The sequence below is a fragment of the Bombyx mandarina genome, chromosome 08 (genome assembly GCF_030267445.1).
Source record: "Bombyx mandarina strain Sakado chromosome 08, ASM3026744v2".
In the NCBI taxonomy this organism is placed as follows: domain Eukaryota; kingdom Metazoa; phylum Arthropoda; class Insecta; order Lepidoptera; family Bombycidae; genus Bombyx; species Bombyx mandarina.
In genome coordinates this window covers 13,722,678-13,742,169 of record NC_143215.1, presented here as the reverse complement: position 1 = coordinate 13,742,169, position 19,492 = coordinate 13,722,678, and the positions used below count along the sequence as shown (strand labels likewise).

Here is a 19,492-nt window from a genome sequence, read left to right as displayed (position 1 = left end):
CTAACTTCGCACCTGCCGGCAGGTGAGCTCGTGGGCTCAACTTGAAAGAATTGCTAACACTAGCCCTAGCAAGAGCAGTGCTTCGCTGAATCTCTCATACCCGATCCTGTAGACCGAATGGCAAACAGTCGACGCCGTCCAAAACACGTCATTACGGATCCTCCCGATCCATTAACGGTGCTTTTAGGTACCTCAAGCACCGGTCACCGTCCTCGTCGAACCCGTCGCTTGCGACGAAGGGCCCGGCAAGTGAATTAGCCCATAGACACAACCCACTGAGTTTCTCGCCGGATCTTCTCAGTGGGTCGCGTTTCCGATGCGGTGGTAGATACTGCGAAGCACTGCTCTTGCTAGGGTCAGTGTTAGCATCACTCCGGTTTGAGCCCCGTAAACTCACCTACTAGTTAAGGTTACGCTGAAATAACATCTCAAGGCTATCATCAGCTTAGGCAAAAAAAAAGATGAATCTACTACCGAATCGGAATCGCGACCCACTGAGAAGATCTGGCGAGAAACTCAGCGGGTTAATTAGGTACGTGTTTATTCATCACCATTAAAAGCATCTTGCTCATTATTTGGCTTCTGTTTTTTCGTATTTTCATTAGACGCAGTGCTGTTCGTTTTTGACGGCGGCAATTAATTAACAATTGAATGCATAATTAACTCTGCACTACCTTGAGGCATTAAGTCCGCCAATGTAAATTATTACTTTACTAACTATTATTTTGATTCAGGTTCATTTGATTTGGTTTCATTTTTGTTTGTTTTTTGTTTTTAGTCATTCTGATAAATTTTAATTTTAATTTTATTGTATTTTGATTTAGATGTTATGTAATTGTATGTGACATTTTATGGGCTTAAGTTGCCTGAAATAAACGCATTTCATTTCATTCATTACATTAAGTGTATAAAAAAATAAAATAACATCTGAAGTTTGTTTCATCTGTTGTAATTAATCTCTATCGAAAATCAGCTCATTACATAGAATCTGTAGAAAATAGATAAACGAATCTATTATAAACCTTAATATACACAACATAACATTGTAATCTCAGTCGATAAACTTGTTATCGTTGATTAGATAACGCAGTAACATAACTATGATAATGTAATAATAACTTTGTTGCATATGTATCACGAAAAACATTACATAACACGGTAGTAGGTAACACGGAGTAGGTACCACCACCCCGTCTATTTCTGCCGTGAAGCAGTAATGCGTTTCGGTTTGAAGGGTGGGGCAGCCGTTGTGACTATACTGAGACCTTAGAACTCATATCTAGGTATGGCGGACCCATAGGCGGGTGGCGGCATTCTTGTTGTAGATGTCTAAGGGCTCCGGTAACCACTTAACACCAGGAGGACGGTGAGCTTGTTCACCAATCTAAGCAATAATTTTTTTTATGTAAGCGTTTGCTTGAAGATCTGCTTTTGTTTACCGCACAAACAATGTTAAACATTTGTATTATGATAAAACAAATTATGAGGAAAATTAAAATAATATATCATATTTTCTCTCTTGTATTTTTGTAGATTTTGGTAAATTGTAGCCTAGACAAAATTGCTATAATAATACTTAACAGTTTTAAGGTTTAATCTCGCGTGTTTTATTGTCATTAATAATTAATATTTGTGTTGTTACAAATGCTTTACCGTTTTCGTGGTAGCGGACGACAATGACATTCAAATGTTTTTTTGTTAATTTTTTTTATGGATGGACGAGCCCACAGCCCACCTGGTGTTAAGTGGTTACTGGAGCCCATAGACGTCTACAACGTAAATGCGCCACCCACCTCGAGATATAATTTCTAAGATCTCAGTATAGTTACAACGTTTACCCCACCCTTCGAACCGAAACGCATTACTGCTTCACGGCGGAAATAGGCGGGGTGGTGGTACCTACCCGTGCGGACTCACAAGAGGTCCTACCACCAGTGAAATATACGTGAACGAGTATTATTAAAACAAATATGATTCATCTTAATACACGAATTTGAAAGGCATTGAAAACGAAACGAATTTGTATCTTAAGACAATTTGTATAAAGACGAAATTAATTACAAGCTTATCATATTATATTGAGGTATGGTAAAACGAAAAAAAAAATTACTCAATCTGCTCTACTTTTTTTAAATCATAGTAATTGATAATTGGAAGACTCTGGCTTGTTGAAGTCCAACCGGCTAAAACTGCCTGAGTAACTTGAAACCTTAAGTCGAAGTCAATCTAACACGCAGACGTGCATGGAATTTGCACGTGCAATTCGCCAACACATTTGCCAATTCGCCATCGCATTTGCCAACATCATAATGTTAGCTACATCTACCAAGGTAGATTATTAGGGCAAAGACCCCCACTCTATGCGATATAGCCTAAGCCAGCATTCGCATATATCAGTACATTGGCCACCCTGAGGAGACGCCATAATAATGTTTTAACATGAAATGAGCGATTTGAAACGGACAGGGATAATCTGTGGCTTAATTTGTTTATGAAAGTTCATCGACACGAAAGCCAGTAAACATCTTGTCTTTATACCACAGAAGATAAATCGTAAATTATGTTTTAAAATAGTTCTACAAAACACGGAAATGATCCGTAATGAGCTGAACAGGAAAGTGGGGGTGAGAAGATGGGGGCAGACTTCTGTCCGCCCCATAATTTTGCCAACTATTTGAGTACTAAACGAAAGGTTTTTTTTTTCTACCTAAGCTGATGATCTTGAGAGACCATATCAGCGTAGCCGGGCGAGTAGGTGAGCTCACGGGGCTCAAACCTGATGTTGTTGCTAACACGAACCCTAGCAAGAGCCGTGCTTCGCAGAATCTATCACCGGATCGGAAACGCGACCCACTGAGAAGATCACGAAAGGCAATTAACCAAACCAAAAAGCCAAGATGGAAACTAATGTTCGACTATTTTCAAATAAATAAATAAAAACTGACATTATTTCCTCATTCTTGCATGTAAATATGCATAGTAATTATAATATAGCGTACACAACAATGCGTAATAACTGGCAAACATTTTACAAGACGCGAACATGCGAGATAATAGAGAAGATTCGACTCGAACATTATCAGCCAACTGATGTGTTACGAAGCATAAATATAACGAAGTTTCGTTCTTGCTAAGGGCTCATTCACACGAATCGGTTAAAACGCGCGTTTAATATTTATTAGTATGATTAATATTGATTAGACAGACGAGCTTTTATTTTTATTGCTTAGATGGTTGGACGAGCTCACAGCCCACCTGGTGTTTAGTGGTTACTGGAACCCATAGACATCTACAACGTAAACTCGCCACCCACCTTGAGATATAAGTTCTAAGTTCTAAGTATAGTTACAACGCCTACCCCACCCTTCAAACCGAAACGCATTACTGCTTCACGGCAGAAATTGGCGGGGCGGTGGTACCTACCCGTGCGGACTCACAAGATCCTGCCATCAGTAAAACTCAGTATCTATTGGGATTATATATGTACGTCACAACATATATCTAGGGACAAGTTAACTATCAATTGTACTGAACAAAAGCTGTTTGTACTGAACAAACCGTGAAGCAGTAATGCGTTTCGGTTTGAAGGGTGGGGCAGCCGTTGTGACTATACTGAGACCTTAGAACTATATCTCAAGGTGTGTGGCGCATTTACGTTGTAGATGTCTATGGGCTCCAGTAACCACTTAACACCAGGAGGGCTGTGAGCTCGTCCACACATCTAAGCAATAAAAAAAAAAAAAAAACAGCTATCCCGCTCTTCAAACGCGAAAGGACCCTAGACGACATTAGAACAATAATTCGGAATGTGGATGTTGGAATCGACATTGCTTTGGGACTGCTTTAAATTTAGCTCATTCTTACGGCGATACAGGAATTAAAATAACGCGGAATTTTGCCGGATTACGTGGACAAAAATAAAAATTTATTACACGCTACACAATGTGCTTTCGTGTTCTCGGTGTTCGCACGTCATTTATGCCCATCGAATTGAACCCACTAAGACATGTGAACGGTCGAAGGTCACTTGAACGGTCGTTTGTACTATTGTTGTCTTATATGAGAACGGTCAATTCGTTCTTTTTCGTCTTTTTGTATGTCTGTCTTTTCAGAAGTCAAAAAATGTACTGCCGTGCCGCTGGCCACGTACGCCCCCGTTCCATTTATTTTCGAATTATTTTCAAATATCTGTCTTAGTCAGTCTATGTCTAGTCATTATAATTCTTATGTCCTGTCAAAGAGTTTGCACGCCACGACAACATGATTTTGGCATTTGCCTTTTTTTTTGAAGTGTAACTTCTTTAGAATCGTTGTGATTTCAAACTCGATGAAACGAAAAAATAAGTCCATGGAGACACAAACACATAACTGTATAGAATTCAGCCGGCGAGAGAATGAGATAGAACACATTAGACGTAAAGTTAAAATATCAATTCACAGAGGGCGCTATCTTATTCTATAAAATATGATTTACAATTATTTACTAATGACAAAATTTTCATATACTTTAGACATTTAGGATAATTGTATTTTAATTTTCGAAGGTTTCACTTCTACCACGTGTGAATTGCACACATGTTTTTTTTTACCTATGTTGATAGCCTTGAGAGGCTATTTCAGTTTCGCCCTAACGTGTAGGTGAGCTCACGGGGCTCAAACCGGAGTGTTGCTAACACTGACCCTAGCAAGAGCCGTGCTTCGCAGATTCTACCACCGGATCGGAAACCCGACCCACTCAGAAGATCCGGCGAGAAACTCAGTGGGCTGTGTCTGTGGGAGCACTTGCGTGAACGTTCCACATAGTACCACTAAGGCATAGCGACTGCTCTGCGTCAACCCTGTCCCGCCGTTTCAATAGCCCCGACTGGGCTCCGGCCCGGTCCGAGGTAGGGCGCCGGTTGTGAGCGGCAGGAGTTTTTAGTGAGGTTCAACTCCCACATACCCCACCTGCCGCGCGGGTGGGGATCCGGCGATTTTCTCCTGTGGAAAAAGGCATAGCGACGCGCGAAAATATTCCACTGAATAATACTAAAATTCGTAATCTAGATATTTAAAACAACTGGTGGCAGGACCTCTTGTGAATCCGCACGGGTCGGTACCACCGCCCTGCCTATTTCTGCGTGAAGCAGTAATGCGTTTCAGTTTGAAGGGTAACTATACTGAGACCTTAGAACCTATATCTCAGGGTTGGTGGCGCATTTACGTTGTAGATGTCCATGGGCTCCAGTAACCACTTAACACCAGGAGGGCTGTGAGCTCGTCCACCCACCTAAGCAATAAAAAAAATGCGTACTAAGCGCCGGTTAATAGCTTAGATCGGTGTAGTGAGTTTAAACTTTGCCAAGGCCCGATATATTAGATACGGGTCGCTAATTATTATTGTGTGCGTTACGTCTTGGTGGTGTCAATTTTAGCGAGTTTAATTATAGTGCTAACGTTGAACAAAGTTACTAAGCGGTAACACAGTCAAGTTACAAATCTTACTGTGGCGTAAGCTTTTTCTTGGGTAGGTTAGATTCTGCGTATCATCAAACTAATTATATGCATAGATACCTTGAAAATGTCACCGGCGCGATACAAGCTGATGTCAAACTGTAAAAGCATAGGTTCTGGTGTGTGAGACAAAAAGGTTGAGAGCCACTGATCCAGCGATATCGCGCGGTCTCGGGCTTATATTAAAATTTGATCTAATCGCAAATATCACATTTATATGGGACTAGCCATACTCGTCCACTTCGCTGGGCATTTAAAATTAACATTATTATTCACTGTTAATAGAAGTCGAAATTCGACTATAATTAATTGGAATTGTATAATAAGTTTGTAAACTATTATGATTGTATTTTATACTTCTATAATCACAAATTTCGGGCTACACTATAAAAAATATTAATAAAGACAAACAATATTTAATCTATTCTCAATTTGACCACAGACGTCAAGAACAAAAGTTTGACAATAAATAGTATGCATGCGTGTGTGCTTCAAATACATGGTATGTAGTGTGTGTAATGTTTTCTTTATTGATTTAATGTATTTTTATGCATTATTTAAAAAATAAATTGCACTTCTTTATATTCTCTATAAGTGTGGAAAATTTCATACTCCTCCGTCCGCGCAATTTTCGTAAAAAGGGATACAAAGTTTTTGCTTCACGTATTTATACATAGATAATATTAGTATAGAAGTATAGATTTATTGGCACGCACTTAAAATAATCAGAATGTCTGACTATATCTATTAATCGCACGTTCGACTACACAGCTCCACGCATTTCGTATTAGTCGAGTGAAGCCGTTCGCAACAGTGTGCCATAGCAACAAAACGACATTATCGTCTTTGCCTAGATTATATAGGACATTATCTTCAATATATTAAATCGTTATGTTTATTAATACCGGTTCGGTGGTGTGGGCAGTTGTGCACTATTCGTACGTGCGTGGGATGTTAATAAACTGATTTGCATGTATTATATTAAAATCGGTAGCTCTAGACTTTAGACGCGGCATAATGATGTACGTACTTAACAAATGTTCACGATTGACTTCCACGGTGAAGAAATAACATCGTGTAATAAAAATCAAACCCGCAAAATTATAATTTGCGTAATTGCTGGTGGTAGGACTTATTGTGAGTCCGCACGGGTAGGACCACCACCCTGACTATTTCTGACGTGAAGCAGTAATGCGTTTCGGTTTGAAGGGCGGGGCAACCGTTGTAACAATACTTGAGACCTTAGAACTTATATCTCAAGGTGGGTGGCGCATTTACGTTGTAGATGTCTATGGGCTCCAGTAACCACTTAACACCAGGTGGGCTGTGAGCTCGTCCACCCATCTAAGCAATAAAAAAAAAATATATATATATATATGTATATAATCACTCGTTGACTCGCGGTTTTGAAAATATCCGTTTGGCCTAGCATTAGTACCTAACAGAAATTTAGCAATTTTGCAAATTTCAATTTAACGAGACCCATTGAGAAGTTACTAGGATTCATTGAAAAGCTATAAAAATAAGCTATTGTTGCGGAAGCTTTTGAAACGAGCTTTGTTAGGAATATCTTTGAAGTATACAATAATATTGTTATTCAAACAATGTATTTTTTTTTTTCCTACCTATGCTGATAGCCTTGAGAGGCTATTTCAGCTTCACCCTAACGTGTGTAGGTGAGCTCACGGGGCTCAAACCGTGCCCACTATTTTTAATTCAAATTTATTAAAATTTATTTTCTATTTTTTAGTTGGATTTTCTATAAAAGCGTATTTTGTTAGTTTTTTTAAACTATTATTTACTTTATATTTTTTAGTTGAATTTAAATTTTTTCAATATTTTTTTTAAATATTGAATTGTCATCGGTCTTTAATAATCCAAATTCCGAGTTAATCCGACGTTTTGAAGGGGGTCAAAATCATGTTCAAAGATTCCGTTGCGTAAGGCAGTTAGTAATCTGTTCTATTCGAAGCAAGACAGCGAATTGATCACCTGAAGCGAACCTAGAGAAGCGATTTGCGATGAGCACATTAAGGACTCACCGGTCAGCGTGCACATTCTCCTGCAGTTGATGTCCTGCATGACCTGCCGCATCAGACAGCCGAGGTCCTTCGCGTCACCTGACGTCGACTGCTTCGACAACCACTCTGACTCCAACTCCATCGATAGCTACGGACCAACATAACATTAAAGATATCGATTGTGTTGTACGTGCAACGGTGCATGCGGCAGAGATGCGAATGTTGAGTGATGGTGAGTGGTTACCGTCGCCCATGGACTTCAGCAATGCCAGCGGCAGAGCCAAGCCGCTGCCTAACGCTTAATACTCTCCACAAGCCTCCTTTGAAGAAGGACATGTCATAGCGCTCGGGAAACACCGTGGAGGGGAGCTCATTCCAAAGCCGGATGGTACGTGGCAAAAAAAGACCTCTGGAAACGCACTGTCGATGAACGCAGCGGTTCCAGATTATATGGATGAACTCTGCTCCGATGGCGGGAGTTGCGATGATAAAAAGGAGATGAGGGGATCATTTCAAACAATTCCTCAGAGCACTCCCCACATAAGTGCTGTTATCACGCTTTAAACATTAAGCTGCCGACTCGAAAGCATTAGAATAAGCACATAAAAGTGGGCTTGGCCAATTTTGCGTACTTCTCTCGCTTAAGATGAAAAATATTCAATAATACGTTAAAATTTTATAAACGGTCTCGGTACCTATTTTTGAATCTGAGATGAGCCACTCAAATCGGGTCAATGTTATACACAGTATTAATACAAGCGACTCTTTGTCCGTTGCTAGTTCGTTTTGCTTCTGATTATGAAAAAAATAATAAGACATATCTTGTTACTTGGGTACTACTCTAAATTTTTTAGTAGGAACGTTAATTTTTAACATAGCTATGTATCAATAAAGGATTATTACTGGCAAGCCTACAGTGTTGGTACCGCCGCCCTACCTATTTCTGCCGTGAAGCAATAATGCGTTTCGGGTTTAAGAACGGGGCAGCCATTGTACTGTAAAACCATAGAACTCATGTCTTAAGGTAGATGGCGGCACTACGTTGTTGATGTCTATGGGCACCGGTAACCACTTAACACCAGATGGGCAGTGCTCGTTCACCTGTGAAAGCAATAACAAAATTTATGATCGTAACATTTCGAATCCCTGAAAACTGGTAATACGTAAACTCTATAATTTTAGCCGAATTTCGATTTTATCTTTTATGAGATCAATATAATCTGACGTCTCTACGTACGTTCTCTTTTTACGTCCCAATAGTCGTGTCTTATTTGAATTGGCATTAAACTCGTCGCCAACATTTAAGACTTGAAGTCCTTGATTTTGAAAATTTCCGCTGTTTGCGATCTTAGCGAATCTCAATTCTTTTTTTTCTACCTATTCTAGTAATTTCGAGAGCTTATACTAGATTTACCGAACTAGTAGGTGAGTGCACGGGGCTCTAACCTGACGAGGTTGCTAACACTAGCCCTAACAACAGCAGAATCTACCACCGGATCAGAAACGTGACCCACTGAGAAGATCCGGCGAGAAACTCAGTGGGCTGTGTCTGTAGGTTAATTTACTCGCCGAGCCCTTCGTCACAAGCCACGGGTTCGACGAGAACGATGACTGGTGCTTGATGTACCTAAAAGCACCGTTAATAGATCGGGAGGATCCGAGATGACGTGATCTAATTGCGACAAAGAAACAATACCATACTTACGAGGTACTCTGTGAGTTTTTTGACTAAGGGCTCAAGATGAACCGTCCTGGCCCACGCGTCGCACACGAAGCAAAGATTAAAATAATACGCGTTGCGGGCGTACTTCTTATTGTCGATCCTCACTGGGAAACCCAGGATCTTCGAACCGAGAAGGGTCCTGAAAGAAGGTTAATTTATCAGTCTTTATGAATATTAGAACTGCCTAACTAATGTTGACTTACGATGCAGAGGGCATATTGATGAAGTGGACTTCACAGTTTCACCCTCAATTGCATTAGTATATGCTAGGACTATGATTGGTTATTTTATTAGGGATTTTATGACCTGGTAACTAAGACCTCTAAGTCATGTCTTATTTTAATTTATATTCTTATTTTTATGAAAAATGATAATATGGAGTGAAGTGAAATGAAGATGATTAATTTGAGACATTAATCAATTGGGATAAGTAGTCAGCATTATAGACTTTATAATATAAAGTAGTAATACTCTTTAATTCAGCCGATACTATTTCATTTCACGATTATCCCTTCCCAGTGGAACTTGTGAGCATTTGTTTAGAAAAATTTGTTCAAATAGGACGGACGCAGCCGGATCAACGGGCGCACTAGGCAGTAGGTAAAAAAACTCGTTATACCGACGGAAGCATCTGTAATGTTGATGATGACTGATGATAATAGCTTATCCGGTTAACACAACAGAAGTACCTTTGGCCCCATAAACGTTACTCGTATAGTCTATTCGGTGTGAGTCAACTAGGATCAATTTCTCCATTGAAGTAATCGCGTTCTTATAAGTTGGTACTGAGCAGTTTTGGACAAACTGCTCTAAAGGAGGGTCATAACCTTGAGCAGCTAATGGTGACGGGCAACATAGAGGGCAAACGTCCCAGAGGACGTAGTTCCACGAGATGGTCGCACCAAATTCGAAGTGCAATCGTATGCAACGATGTTTGAACCCCGCAGACGGGTACCAATTTTTCTAATTAAATACGTACACAAAAATGTTCACGATTGACTTCCAGGGTGAAGGAATAACATCGTGTAATAAAAATCAAACCCGCAAAATTATAATTTGCGGAATCACTGGTGGTAGGACCTCTTGTGGTTCCGCACGGGTAGGTACCAGCACCGCGCCTATTTCTGCCGTGTAGCAGTAATGCGTTTCGGTTTGAAGGGTGGGGTAGCCCTTGTAACTATATTGAGACTTTAGAACTTCTATCTCAAGGTGTGTGGCGCATTTACGCTGTAGATGTCTATGGGTTCCAGTAACCACTTAACACCAGGTGGGCTGGTGAGCTCGTCCACACATCTCTGCAATAAAAAAAAATTATATATATTTTAATTTTTTGAATAATTCACATGCTGTGCAGATAAGAGCCGAGCGGAAATTAACAAAATAATTTATCATCATATAAAAACATCTGTTAATCAAATAACCTTCACAAACATCAAAAACCTGTGAAAGAATTAAATTAAATTTATTTTTAAGCTACACGGTCTTAAAACTACGTACATTAGAGGTATACCTAATGCGAATTTTTTAATGCACCGGACGTCTTATCCTTTAGGCCACGACGACTTCACAATATTAAAATTAATGTAAATATTTAAAGTCATAGTATAAAATTAGGCTTCAAAAAGCACGCCTTGATTATAATAATCCATTTTATGCCATCTAAGCGGTGTGATGTGTCTTAAATTGATTGGTCGGAGCCAAAATGCTGTATACTATCATATTATTATATTAAATCTCTCCCATTGCCAAGGTATCTGGTGTTTATTGAACTTTTATTTTTTTAAATGATAAATGAACTTGTTTTTTGAGAATGAAAGCCTATGCCACTCTTGGCCTTATAAATATTTCTTTACAAAAAGCTATCGGATGCATTAACAAAGACAGAGCAATGAACCTGCTTTCACATTTATTATACTGGTTTTAATATTGTTTACAAATTTTAAAATTGATAGCATGTTTTAATTTACAAATAGAGCAATAAACCTATTTATACAAAACAACTAATTATTTAATAAATAAAAATCTTTATTATAATATTTGTAAATTAATTAGCATCAAAATCATTCTACCAACTTATTAGTATTCTGTTTTAGGTTCGCATTTGCATTAGGTAGTTATTACCTGTTTATATATTTTTTATTGTATGTTTTTTAGAATTACCTATTTAAGTCTCTATCATAAAACGTCGTGAATATTTTAGATGACTATTTTATTCATTTTCTTATTGGAATCATTTCAAAAAACTCGCTTCTAAGATGTTTAATATGTTAAATATACGAAAAGATTCACTAATTATTTTGAATGAAAATATAAATTAGAATTAATATAAAAATATTAAATATTAAATATATTTGAATAATTATATTATGTATACATAATATTATTTTATATTAGTTAATCATTTATTAATGTAGTTATATCTATTTACAGAAATACACAAGTTTAAAGCCATTTGAAAGGCGTTTGTTTTTCGCGGGTTTTTTATATTTAAAACTTACACTGTTAGAGTGCATCGCTGAAGTTGAACCTTTGGTATGATGTAGTGGCTGACAGTATCGAAGATATCTTTCGAAATGTAATTTTCTGGCACTTGGCAAGTTATTTTGGGTCCAGCGGTGGGGTGAAATTCACACAGGAATATACAACGAATGGGCCCTTCTTGGCCACATCCTTCGTAATATTTCATATTCCCATCCATTTTGCACACACTAACACTTGATTAAGACATAATTTCTTACAAGCCAGGTTCTAACGAAAAGATTCACTAATTAATTTGACACACTAACACGATTTTAGAAACGTAAATAAAGAAGAGTAAACACAATCTACTCCTCACCGCGAATCGAATCAGACTATTTTCTTATTGGTTGGATTTTACGTTATATATGTATGTATACCTACTACCTACATAATCTATGAATTAGTTGGGGTTATTTCAGATTACTTCATTGACGTTATAAATGTCAAATTATATGTTGCCTAAAAAAAATATGCTACCAAAATCTTCAAAAGAAGCCTGCGATAGTATTTCGGAATTTTATTTTTCTCAGGTTTTACGTTCGATCATTTTTCATTTTTTTATACGGAGCGGAGTCCTGGACCCTTAATGCAGCTGATCGCAAATGCGTAGATGCTTTTGAAATGTGCTGGAAGAGAATGCTCCGAATATCTTGGACAACGAAAAGAACCAATAGAATAACTCAAGATCAAGACAAGAGTGTACATACTTGCGTTCGCCGTGCACTTGAGTACTTCGGTCATATTGCTCGGAAAATACCTGATAGCTTAAAGAGACTTTTTGCGACGGGGAAGATCGAGGGAAAGAGACTGCGACAAGGTGGTTCGTTCGATCAAATCCGCACCACTAGAAATTTCATTCCACGAAGCCCTTCACGAGACCAATAATCGGAAACGCTGGAAACACATAACATAAAATAAAATCCTTGCCTAACATGATGGTCAGGACCCTCAGCAGTGAAGAAACGACGTGAGGAGAAAGACAGTCGGTGAAGTAATGGTATTCAATCTGTCACTTATAAAATTTCACTTAACATCAAAATGATCATGAGATCGTTCACAATGCGCAAAAAAAATACGACTATTATTTCTCCCTATATGAGCTTTGCATATTTTTTTTATTACTTAGGTGGGTGTACGAGCTCACGGCCCACCTGGTATTAAGTGGTCACCGGAGCCCATAGACATCTGCAAAGTAGACTCACAACACGTCCTATCACCAGTAATTACGCAAATTAAAATTTTGCGGGTTTCATTTTAACTATACGATTTTATTCCTTCACCGCGGAAGTCAATAGTGAACATTTGTTAAGTAGGTACGTATTTCATTAGAAAAATTAGTACTTGTCAGCGGGATTCGAACACCGATGCATCGCTACATACGAATGCACCGGGCGCCCTCTTCTTTAGGCCACGCCGACTCAATTTAAAAACTTAACTCACAAGAACATAATATTATTATGTACATTTAATCTTTAAATTGGTAAGGTTTTTTACTTGGTAGTAAATGGTAGAATTATTAGAGAACACTTTTTACCAATGTAAACACTAAAATCTGATTTAATAAAAATACAGTTTGCAAATTTTTATATTAAGTGCAATTATTAAGTTTCTCAAATACCTACCTATTAAGTGTTTAATCTATGACAGTTTGTACAAGCAAGCATGAAATTTTATGCTCCTAATTTAATTCCTGGTTTTGTTTTATTCAAATTGTTATAAAAAAGAGTATCGGAGTTTCGGCAACCAACAATATTTATTACGGTGTTAAAATGGATGAAAATACTACCTTTAATGTTTTAGTAGGGGTTACTGGAAGTGTTGCAGCTATAAAGATACCGATTTTAATAAAATCCGTGTTGGAGTTACGCAGCGAGACTCGATATAATTTTAAGGTAAAGTGAAGGTAAAACAAAAAACAAAATTAACTTTAGAAACATTGGTACCTGTCTGTGAGGTTTGAACACCGGCATCACACTGCGGCTAGCCCAATCTTTAGGCCAGAATGCACTATGCTTCACAGTTTTCATAGCAGAAATGGGTAGAATTATGGTACCCACCTTGTCACATGACCCCCACCCCACCAGAGTTCTCTCAACAGTTTGGATCTTACAAAAGTATTAAGTAATAATTACAGGTACGACTAATAGTAACAGAACATGCAAAGCACTTCTTTGAGTGGACTGAAATGCCCTTGGATGTACTAAGATATGATGACTCTTCAGAATGGGTAACATGGAAAGGAAGAGGAGATCCAGTATTACATATAGAACTTGGAAAATGGGCCGACATAATGGTTATAGCACCAATGGATGCTAATACATTAGCAAAAATAGCATTGGTGTGTACATAGTGTTTTCATGACTTTAATTTCATGATAATTAAAAGCATACTTTTCAAACAATACAATAAGTTTTCAAAATCACAAATAATGTAGGTACTAATGTATAAAAAAAAATAGTGTTGAACAAAAAAATTTCATCTGAAGGCTGAAATCATTCAAGTATTTTAGTATAGTTACCATTTCATTTCTCAAATCCTCCAATGAATATTTCTGGCATATGCCAAGATAGTGCAATAAAGCATGTAAAAAAGTAATGGTTTTGGCTATTTCTCTATCTCTGGATATCATGGTACAGCCGCCTAGAATTGAGTGGTTATGTTAACCCGTAGCCCTCATAGTGTGAACGTCACCACCCACTCTGGGACCTGAGGTCAAAATCTCAGTTGTTTGATATTTCCTTTAGATGATTTATTATCGAGTATTGCCAGAACAGTTAATAAAACTCTACATAATAATATGTTTCAGGGCATGTGTGATAATTTAGTCACATGTACAGTAAGAGCATGGAACTTCTCCAAACCTCTGCTATTTTGTCCAGCAATGAATACTAGAATGTGGGACCATCCGATCACAGCCACTCACATTTCTACACTACGAGCATGGGGTTTTATTCAAATACCACCCATAACTAAAACTTTGATGTGCGGTGACACCGGTGTAGGTGCCATGGCAGAAGTAGAGGCAATTGTTGAAAAAATCAAATTAATAGCTGATATGAAAATGAATAGAACACAATAAGTAAATATTGGAATCTACTTTTGTAACTGATCTTAATTTATATATTTTTAATACAAATGTCGTTGTGAAGTCAATTTGGAAAAGTTTGTAAATGCACTGTTAAACACACAGCATACTTTTGCCCTCACTTTGACCAACAGCCTATGATACTGATGTAAGAATTTGGCATTGACAGTACAATTAAATAAATGATCGTTAACATCACCAGAGTGCTAATACTGTGATGCAGATAATTTGAAAACCGTTTAGTTTATTACACACTTATACATACGGATATTAAGACCTGAATCTATGATCTACATCTAAAAATATCTAAATATGGGCAAAGATGACTTCAATTGTTGTTTTAATATCCAGAAAAAGTAAGTAGTTTCTATAACATACAAATTTAAAAGTATTAATGATTTTTTTTATTTTTTTTATTTATTGCTTAGATGGGTGGACGACCTCACAGCCCACCTGATGTTAAGTGGTTACTGGAGCCCATAGACATCTACAACGTAAATGCGCCACCCACCTTGAGATATAAGTTGTAAGGTCTCAGTATAGTTACAACGGCTGTCCCACCCTTCAAACCGAAACGCATTACTGCTTCACGGCAGAAATAGGCAGGGCGGTGGTACCTACCCGCGCGGACTCACAACAGTTCCTACCACCAGTGATGCTCCAAGATAAGTGTGTTTAAAAATTTTTGTATACTTGTACATCAATGAAGATTTAAAAGTGTTGGTGATTGCTCTCTGTGTAACAACTGGACTGATTTGGAATTTTTATATAGAATGTCTGAGATAAAATTGAGTAAAGTGTTTAGGGAAATAATTATCTGATATGCAGAAAAGCATAACATATTTATTTAAATGTGAATGACACACAATGCCCGTCGACTCTGTTGCTTCTCAGGTCTTGAGTGGTTTTAATTTGATGTTTTTTTATTATCATCTCCACTAATGTGGACATTACATCACGACTAGCGTTATAGACTAATGTCTATAACGCTAGTCGTGATGTAATGTTACATTTTGTTTTGATGCAAGAACCGCAAAATGTCTGTGGGTGCATTATGTTTAACTTTGTTTAACTATTTTCACTTATTGACACAACCAGTACTAGTCTCGGGCATATTGCAATTCCATTGGTTATGTCTTTAATAAAATACTTTCTAATATTTAGTTGTTATATACAATTTTATTTGATGTTCTTCTTGTTATTTGCATTGTTAAACAAATGTCTTAAAATTGACATATTTTTTTTAAGTCAAATGTATGTAGTCAGTTGCAGTTTACTGGAGGTAGGACCTCTTGAGAGTGCGCGCGGGTAGGTACCACCACCCTGCCTATTTCTGCCGTGAAGCAGTGATGCGTTCCGGTTTGAAGTATGAGGCAGCCGTTGTAACTATACTTGAGACCTTAGAACTTATATCTCAAGGTGGGTGGCGCATTTACGTTGTGGATGTCTATGGGCTCCAGTAACCACTTAACACCAGGTGGGCTGTCAGCTCGTCAACCCAATTAATCAATAAAATAAAAAAGTCAATATGACTGCATATATGGCATATATTTAATATCGTATTAATGAATTATTGAGATGGTTATTGAAGTAAGGTTTGCGCTAACGCTTCTAGTCATCTTAGAGGTACTAAAAAAGAGTGAGCACGAATGACTATCGAAAAAGTATTCGTATCGCTATCGAGATAAAATATATTATATAGGATTAAAACAGCGCCCCTACCGGCCGTAAAAAGAATTAATTTCAGCGGCACGAATGAATTTGCTTTCGTTTCGCAATTGAGTTGTCACGTTCTCGAATCTGAAAACTTATAATCGAGAGCACGAAAAGTGTTTTGACATACGGTAACGTAAATCTCGAAGGCTGGCTGGCTATCGAGTACCTACTACTATGTAATGTAATGACGCATTTTCTTATCGAGGACTCTATAAATTTTCATTACGAATTCGATAGATTTTCGTGCTTAACGTACAGATTTTTTTTTATTTTTCATTTTTTTATTGCTTACATGGTTTGACGCGCTTGCAGCCCACCTGGTGTTAAGTGGTTACTGGACCCCATAGACATCTACAGCGTAAATGCGCCACCCACCTTGAGATATAAGTTCTAAGGTCTCAAGTACCTATAGTTACCCTCGTGCGTTCTGGTTTGAGCTGGTGTACGACTCACATTTTGACTTCATGTCAAATGTGGTTTCTACAGGTTCTGATAAACTATATGGGGCGTCAGCTCGTCTGCCCATACGCACAATAATAAAGCTTCGGGGTTTCTTGCGTGACGAGAGATCCGTTTCAGGAAACATTAGTAGAAAAATTAACATTATTATTTAGATAAAATTTCAAATGTAAAGTTACTACAGTGTTTATATTACTTTATTAAGTTTATTTTAAATTTTATTGTGATATATTTGAAATAAAATAACCTTTTATATTATTTATCGTATGATCGTTTATTTCATCACTGAATACTGTATCTACTAAAGCTAGCGTACATGCGAGTGAAACCCTTAATTGTTCGAAGACTGATTTTTCAATGGACATAATTATAGAGAGATAAAACATTCTAGAAAAGGATACAATGCGAACAAATAAAAGAAATAAATTTACATGAATAAAATGATAATAATTGTATGAATTATAATCGGTCGGATTACAATTTACTTAATGCCTATTGAAAAATCAGCGCTCCATCGAGTAAATCTCAGATACACGCAGCACATACAAATAACTATACAAAATGATAACCTTTACTTTTGTGTGTTCGTTTTCTAAATTATCGATACAGGACCGGTACTGCGGTTAAATAATAAACATTACAGATCCATTACCTTATATTCTGTATAAAATTAAGTATTTCTAAACGTATTTTTTTCGATAATTACAGATACGATTAGTGTTGGCCGAAAATAAATTTGACGTGAATCGATATTAAAAATAATCGATTAGCATGAGATTGCAAAAAAGGTTATACAAAAGATCATTGGAAAAAAAAGCACCAATACATTTTTGTGAAACGAATCTCGAAATAACTTTATTTTTTCAGTTAGGCGCGTCTGAATGTATTATGGTGACACCAACGAATCCCTTCCTTAAATTTTTAGATATATTAATTTCCTTAGTTTATTAATGAAACTTAATTAAATGAATAACTTTTTCAGGTATATGAATTTAAATAAACCCAGTCAATTAGAGCCCTCTTATCTAAAATACCTATTAACTGTTCATTAATTGATGTTATATTTTAAAAAAAACAATAATTACACACAATTTACGCATTGAAAATGTAATAACGTTTAAGAAAAAGGTGTCAAATTTAAAATTACTTTATTTAAAGGCAGGCGATATTTTGTGTTACTAGCTCGAAAAAATCTAAGGTGTTGTTACCTGTTGAGAGAAATTACTGTATTTACAATTGGGTGGATTAATTTTAAATTTGACACGGCTTTCAGATATTCATTAAAAAAAAACATATATTATTTACACAAAATTATCCGAGGTTTCAGATCATTACAAACAAATCTACAATGTTGACATAATATGAACAGAGATTAAATGCTAAATAATAAAAATAAATGCTTAGATATTTGTGCAAACTTATGTCTAGAACCGGAAAATCTTCCGCAAATAATTACTAAAATTTTTTCTAGGTAAATACTTAAATAACTCATATAAACAATTCGTATTGGAAACTAAATGAAAAATATTATTTTTATATAACCAGTACACACAATGAAATAATAATACAATAAATAATTCGTAAAAAATTTGTATGTATAAAAAATGCACTTCATAATTTGTTTAGCTCAACATTTTGCACGGCTTTTTGCGTATGGACCGGTAAAAAGTATAAAACCGTACATCGGGTAAACAATACTATTATAGGCACTCTTCCAGCGATTAATAATGTAATTAAAACTTCAGTGTAGAACTGCGACCAATTTAGTAATAAAAATTTTGGCAAAATATTTTAATTTCTTGGCAACATCGTGCATTTTTTAAATTTTCATAACAAACGGTTTTTTGTGGTTTGTTCATAAAGTGCCGAAAATGGGGTAGCAAAAGATTTCCAGCCATTAGATATTTAATTTACAGTGGAAATAATATAATTAATTCGATATATTATTACATTTAAACATTAGAGTGCCATATATTGTATAGTTTAACCCTGCTCGCAACTAGGATGGTGTCATGTACTCAGGAATAATTCATTATCTACGCGAGCTCAAAAACTAGGGTAGGGGTAGGGAGAGGCAGCCTAAATTTATAGAAACACCGCTCACATAATTAATGGGAACCTCCTAATTGAATTTTATTCATTCATTTAATTGCATTAACTCAACAGAAGAAGCGATATCATCACGCATATAGATTATGTTTCCCAATTCTCAATATGCACTAACATACATATATAAAACTCATCTATCACAAATAAATTTTATTACGAAAATTCGATAAATGTATATAATATATTTTATATAAGGCGATTAAGTTCATAGGCGGAAATTTACGGTAATTTAATTCCGATATAATTGAATCAAAATTGTCGACCTTATGCTGCAATGAAGTAAGATGTTAATAATCGCTTAATCTTTCTCTTTGGACTCAACCGGTTTCCGCCCATGAAACCAACGACGCATCTAATTTAAAAGTT

At 36.7% G+C, this 19,492-nt stretch overlaps 2 protein-coding genes across 3 annotated transcripts in view; one reads left to right on the top strand and one right to left on the bottom strand.

Annotated features, from left to right (window-relative positions):
* Nucleotides 1-12,154, bottom strand: part of LOC114247288 (GATOR complex protein NPRL2) — a 75,923-nt gene extending 63,769 nt beyond the window's left edge. For both annotated transcript variants that reach the window (XM_089729267.1, XM_028180211.2), the window contains exons 1-3: nt 11,736-12,154; nt 9,220-9,376; nt 7,536-7,662 (exon numbers count right to left, since the gene is read on the bottom strand). In XM_089729267.1, the coding sequence (XP_089585393.1) occupies nt 7,536-7,662; nt 9,220-9,376; nt 11,736-11,935 (484 nt within the window). In that variant the 5' untranslated portion in view covers nt 11,936-12,154. The remainder of the gene's footprint in view (nt 1-7,535; nt 7,663-9,219; nt 9,377-11,735) is intronic.
* A 1,157-nt stretch (nt 12,155-13,311) lies between these two features.
* On the top strand, nt 13,312-15,039 carry Ppcdc (phosphopantothenoylcysteine decarboxylase). The gene is made up of 3 exons (XM_028180167.2): nt 13,312-13,649; nt 13,892-14,095; nt 14,564-15,039. The coding sequence occupies exons 1-3, from the start codon at nt 13,527-13,529 to the stop codon at nt 14,834-14,836; spliced, it is 600 nt and encodes a 199-aa protein (XP_028035968.2). The 5' UTR covers nt 13,312-13,526; the 3' UTR covers nt 14,837-15,039.
* The last annotated feature ends 4,453 nt before the right edge of the window (nt 15,040-19,492 follow it).

Excerpts from the sequence above, each read along its gene's own strand:
- Ppcdc (XM_028180167.2), top strand. The coding sequence starts at position 13,527 with ATGGATGAAAATACTACCTTTAATGTTTTAGTAGGGGTTACTGGAAGT. Across the intron at positions 13,650-13,891 it reads AGACTCGATATAATTTTAAG|GTACGACTAATAGTAACAGA; the intron begins GTAAAGTGAAGG and ends TAATAATTACAG. Across the intron at positions 14,096-14,563 it reads CATTAGCAAAAATAGCATTG|GGCATGTGTGATAATTTAGT; the intron begins GTGTGTACATAG and ends AATATGTTTCAG.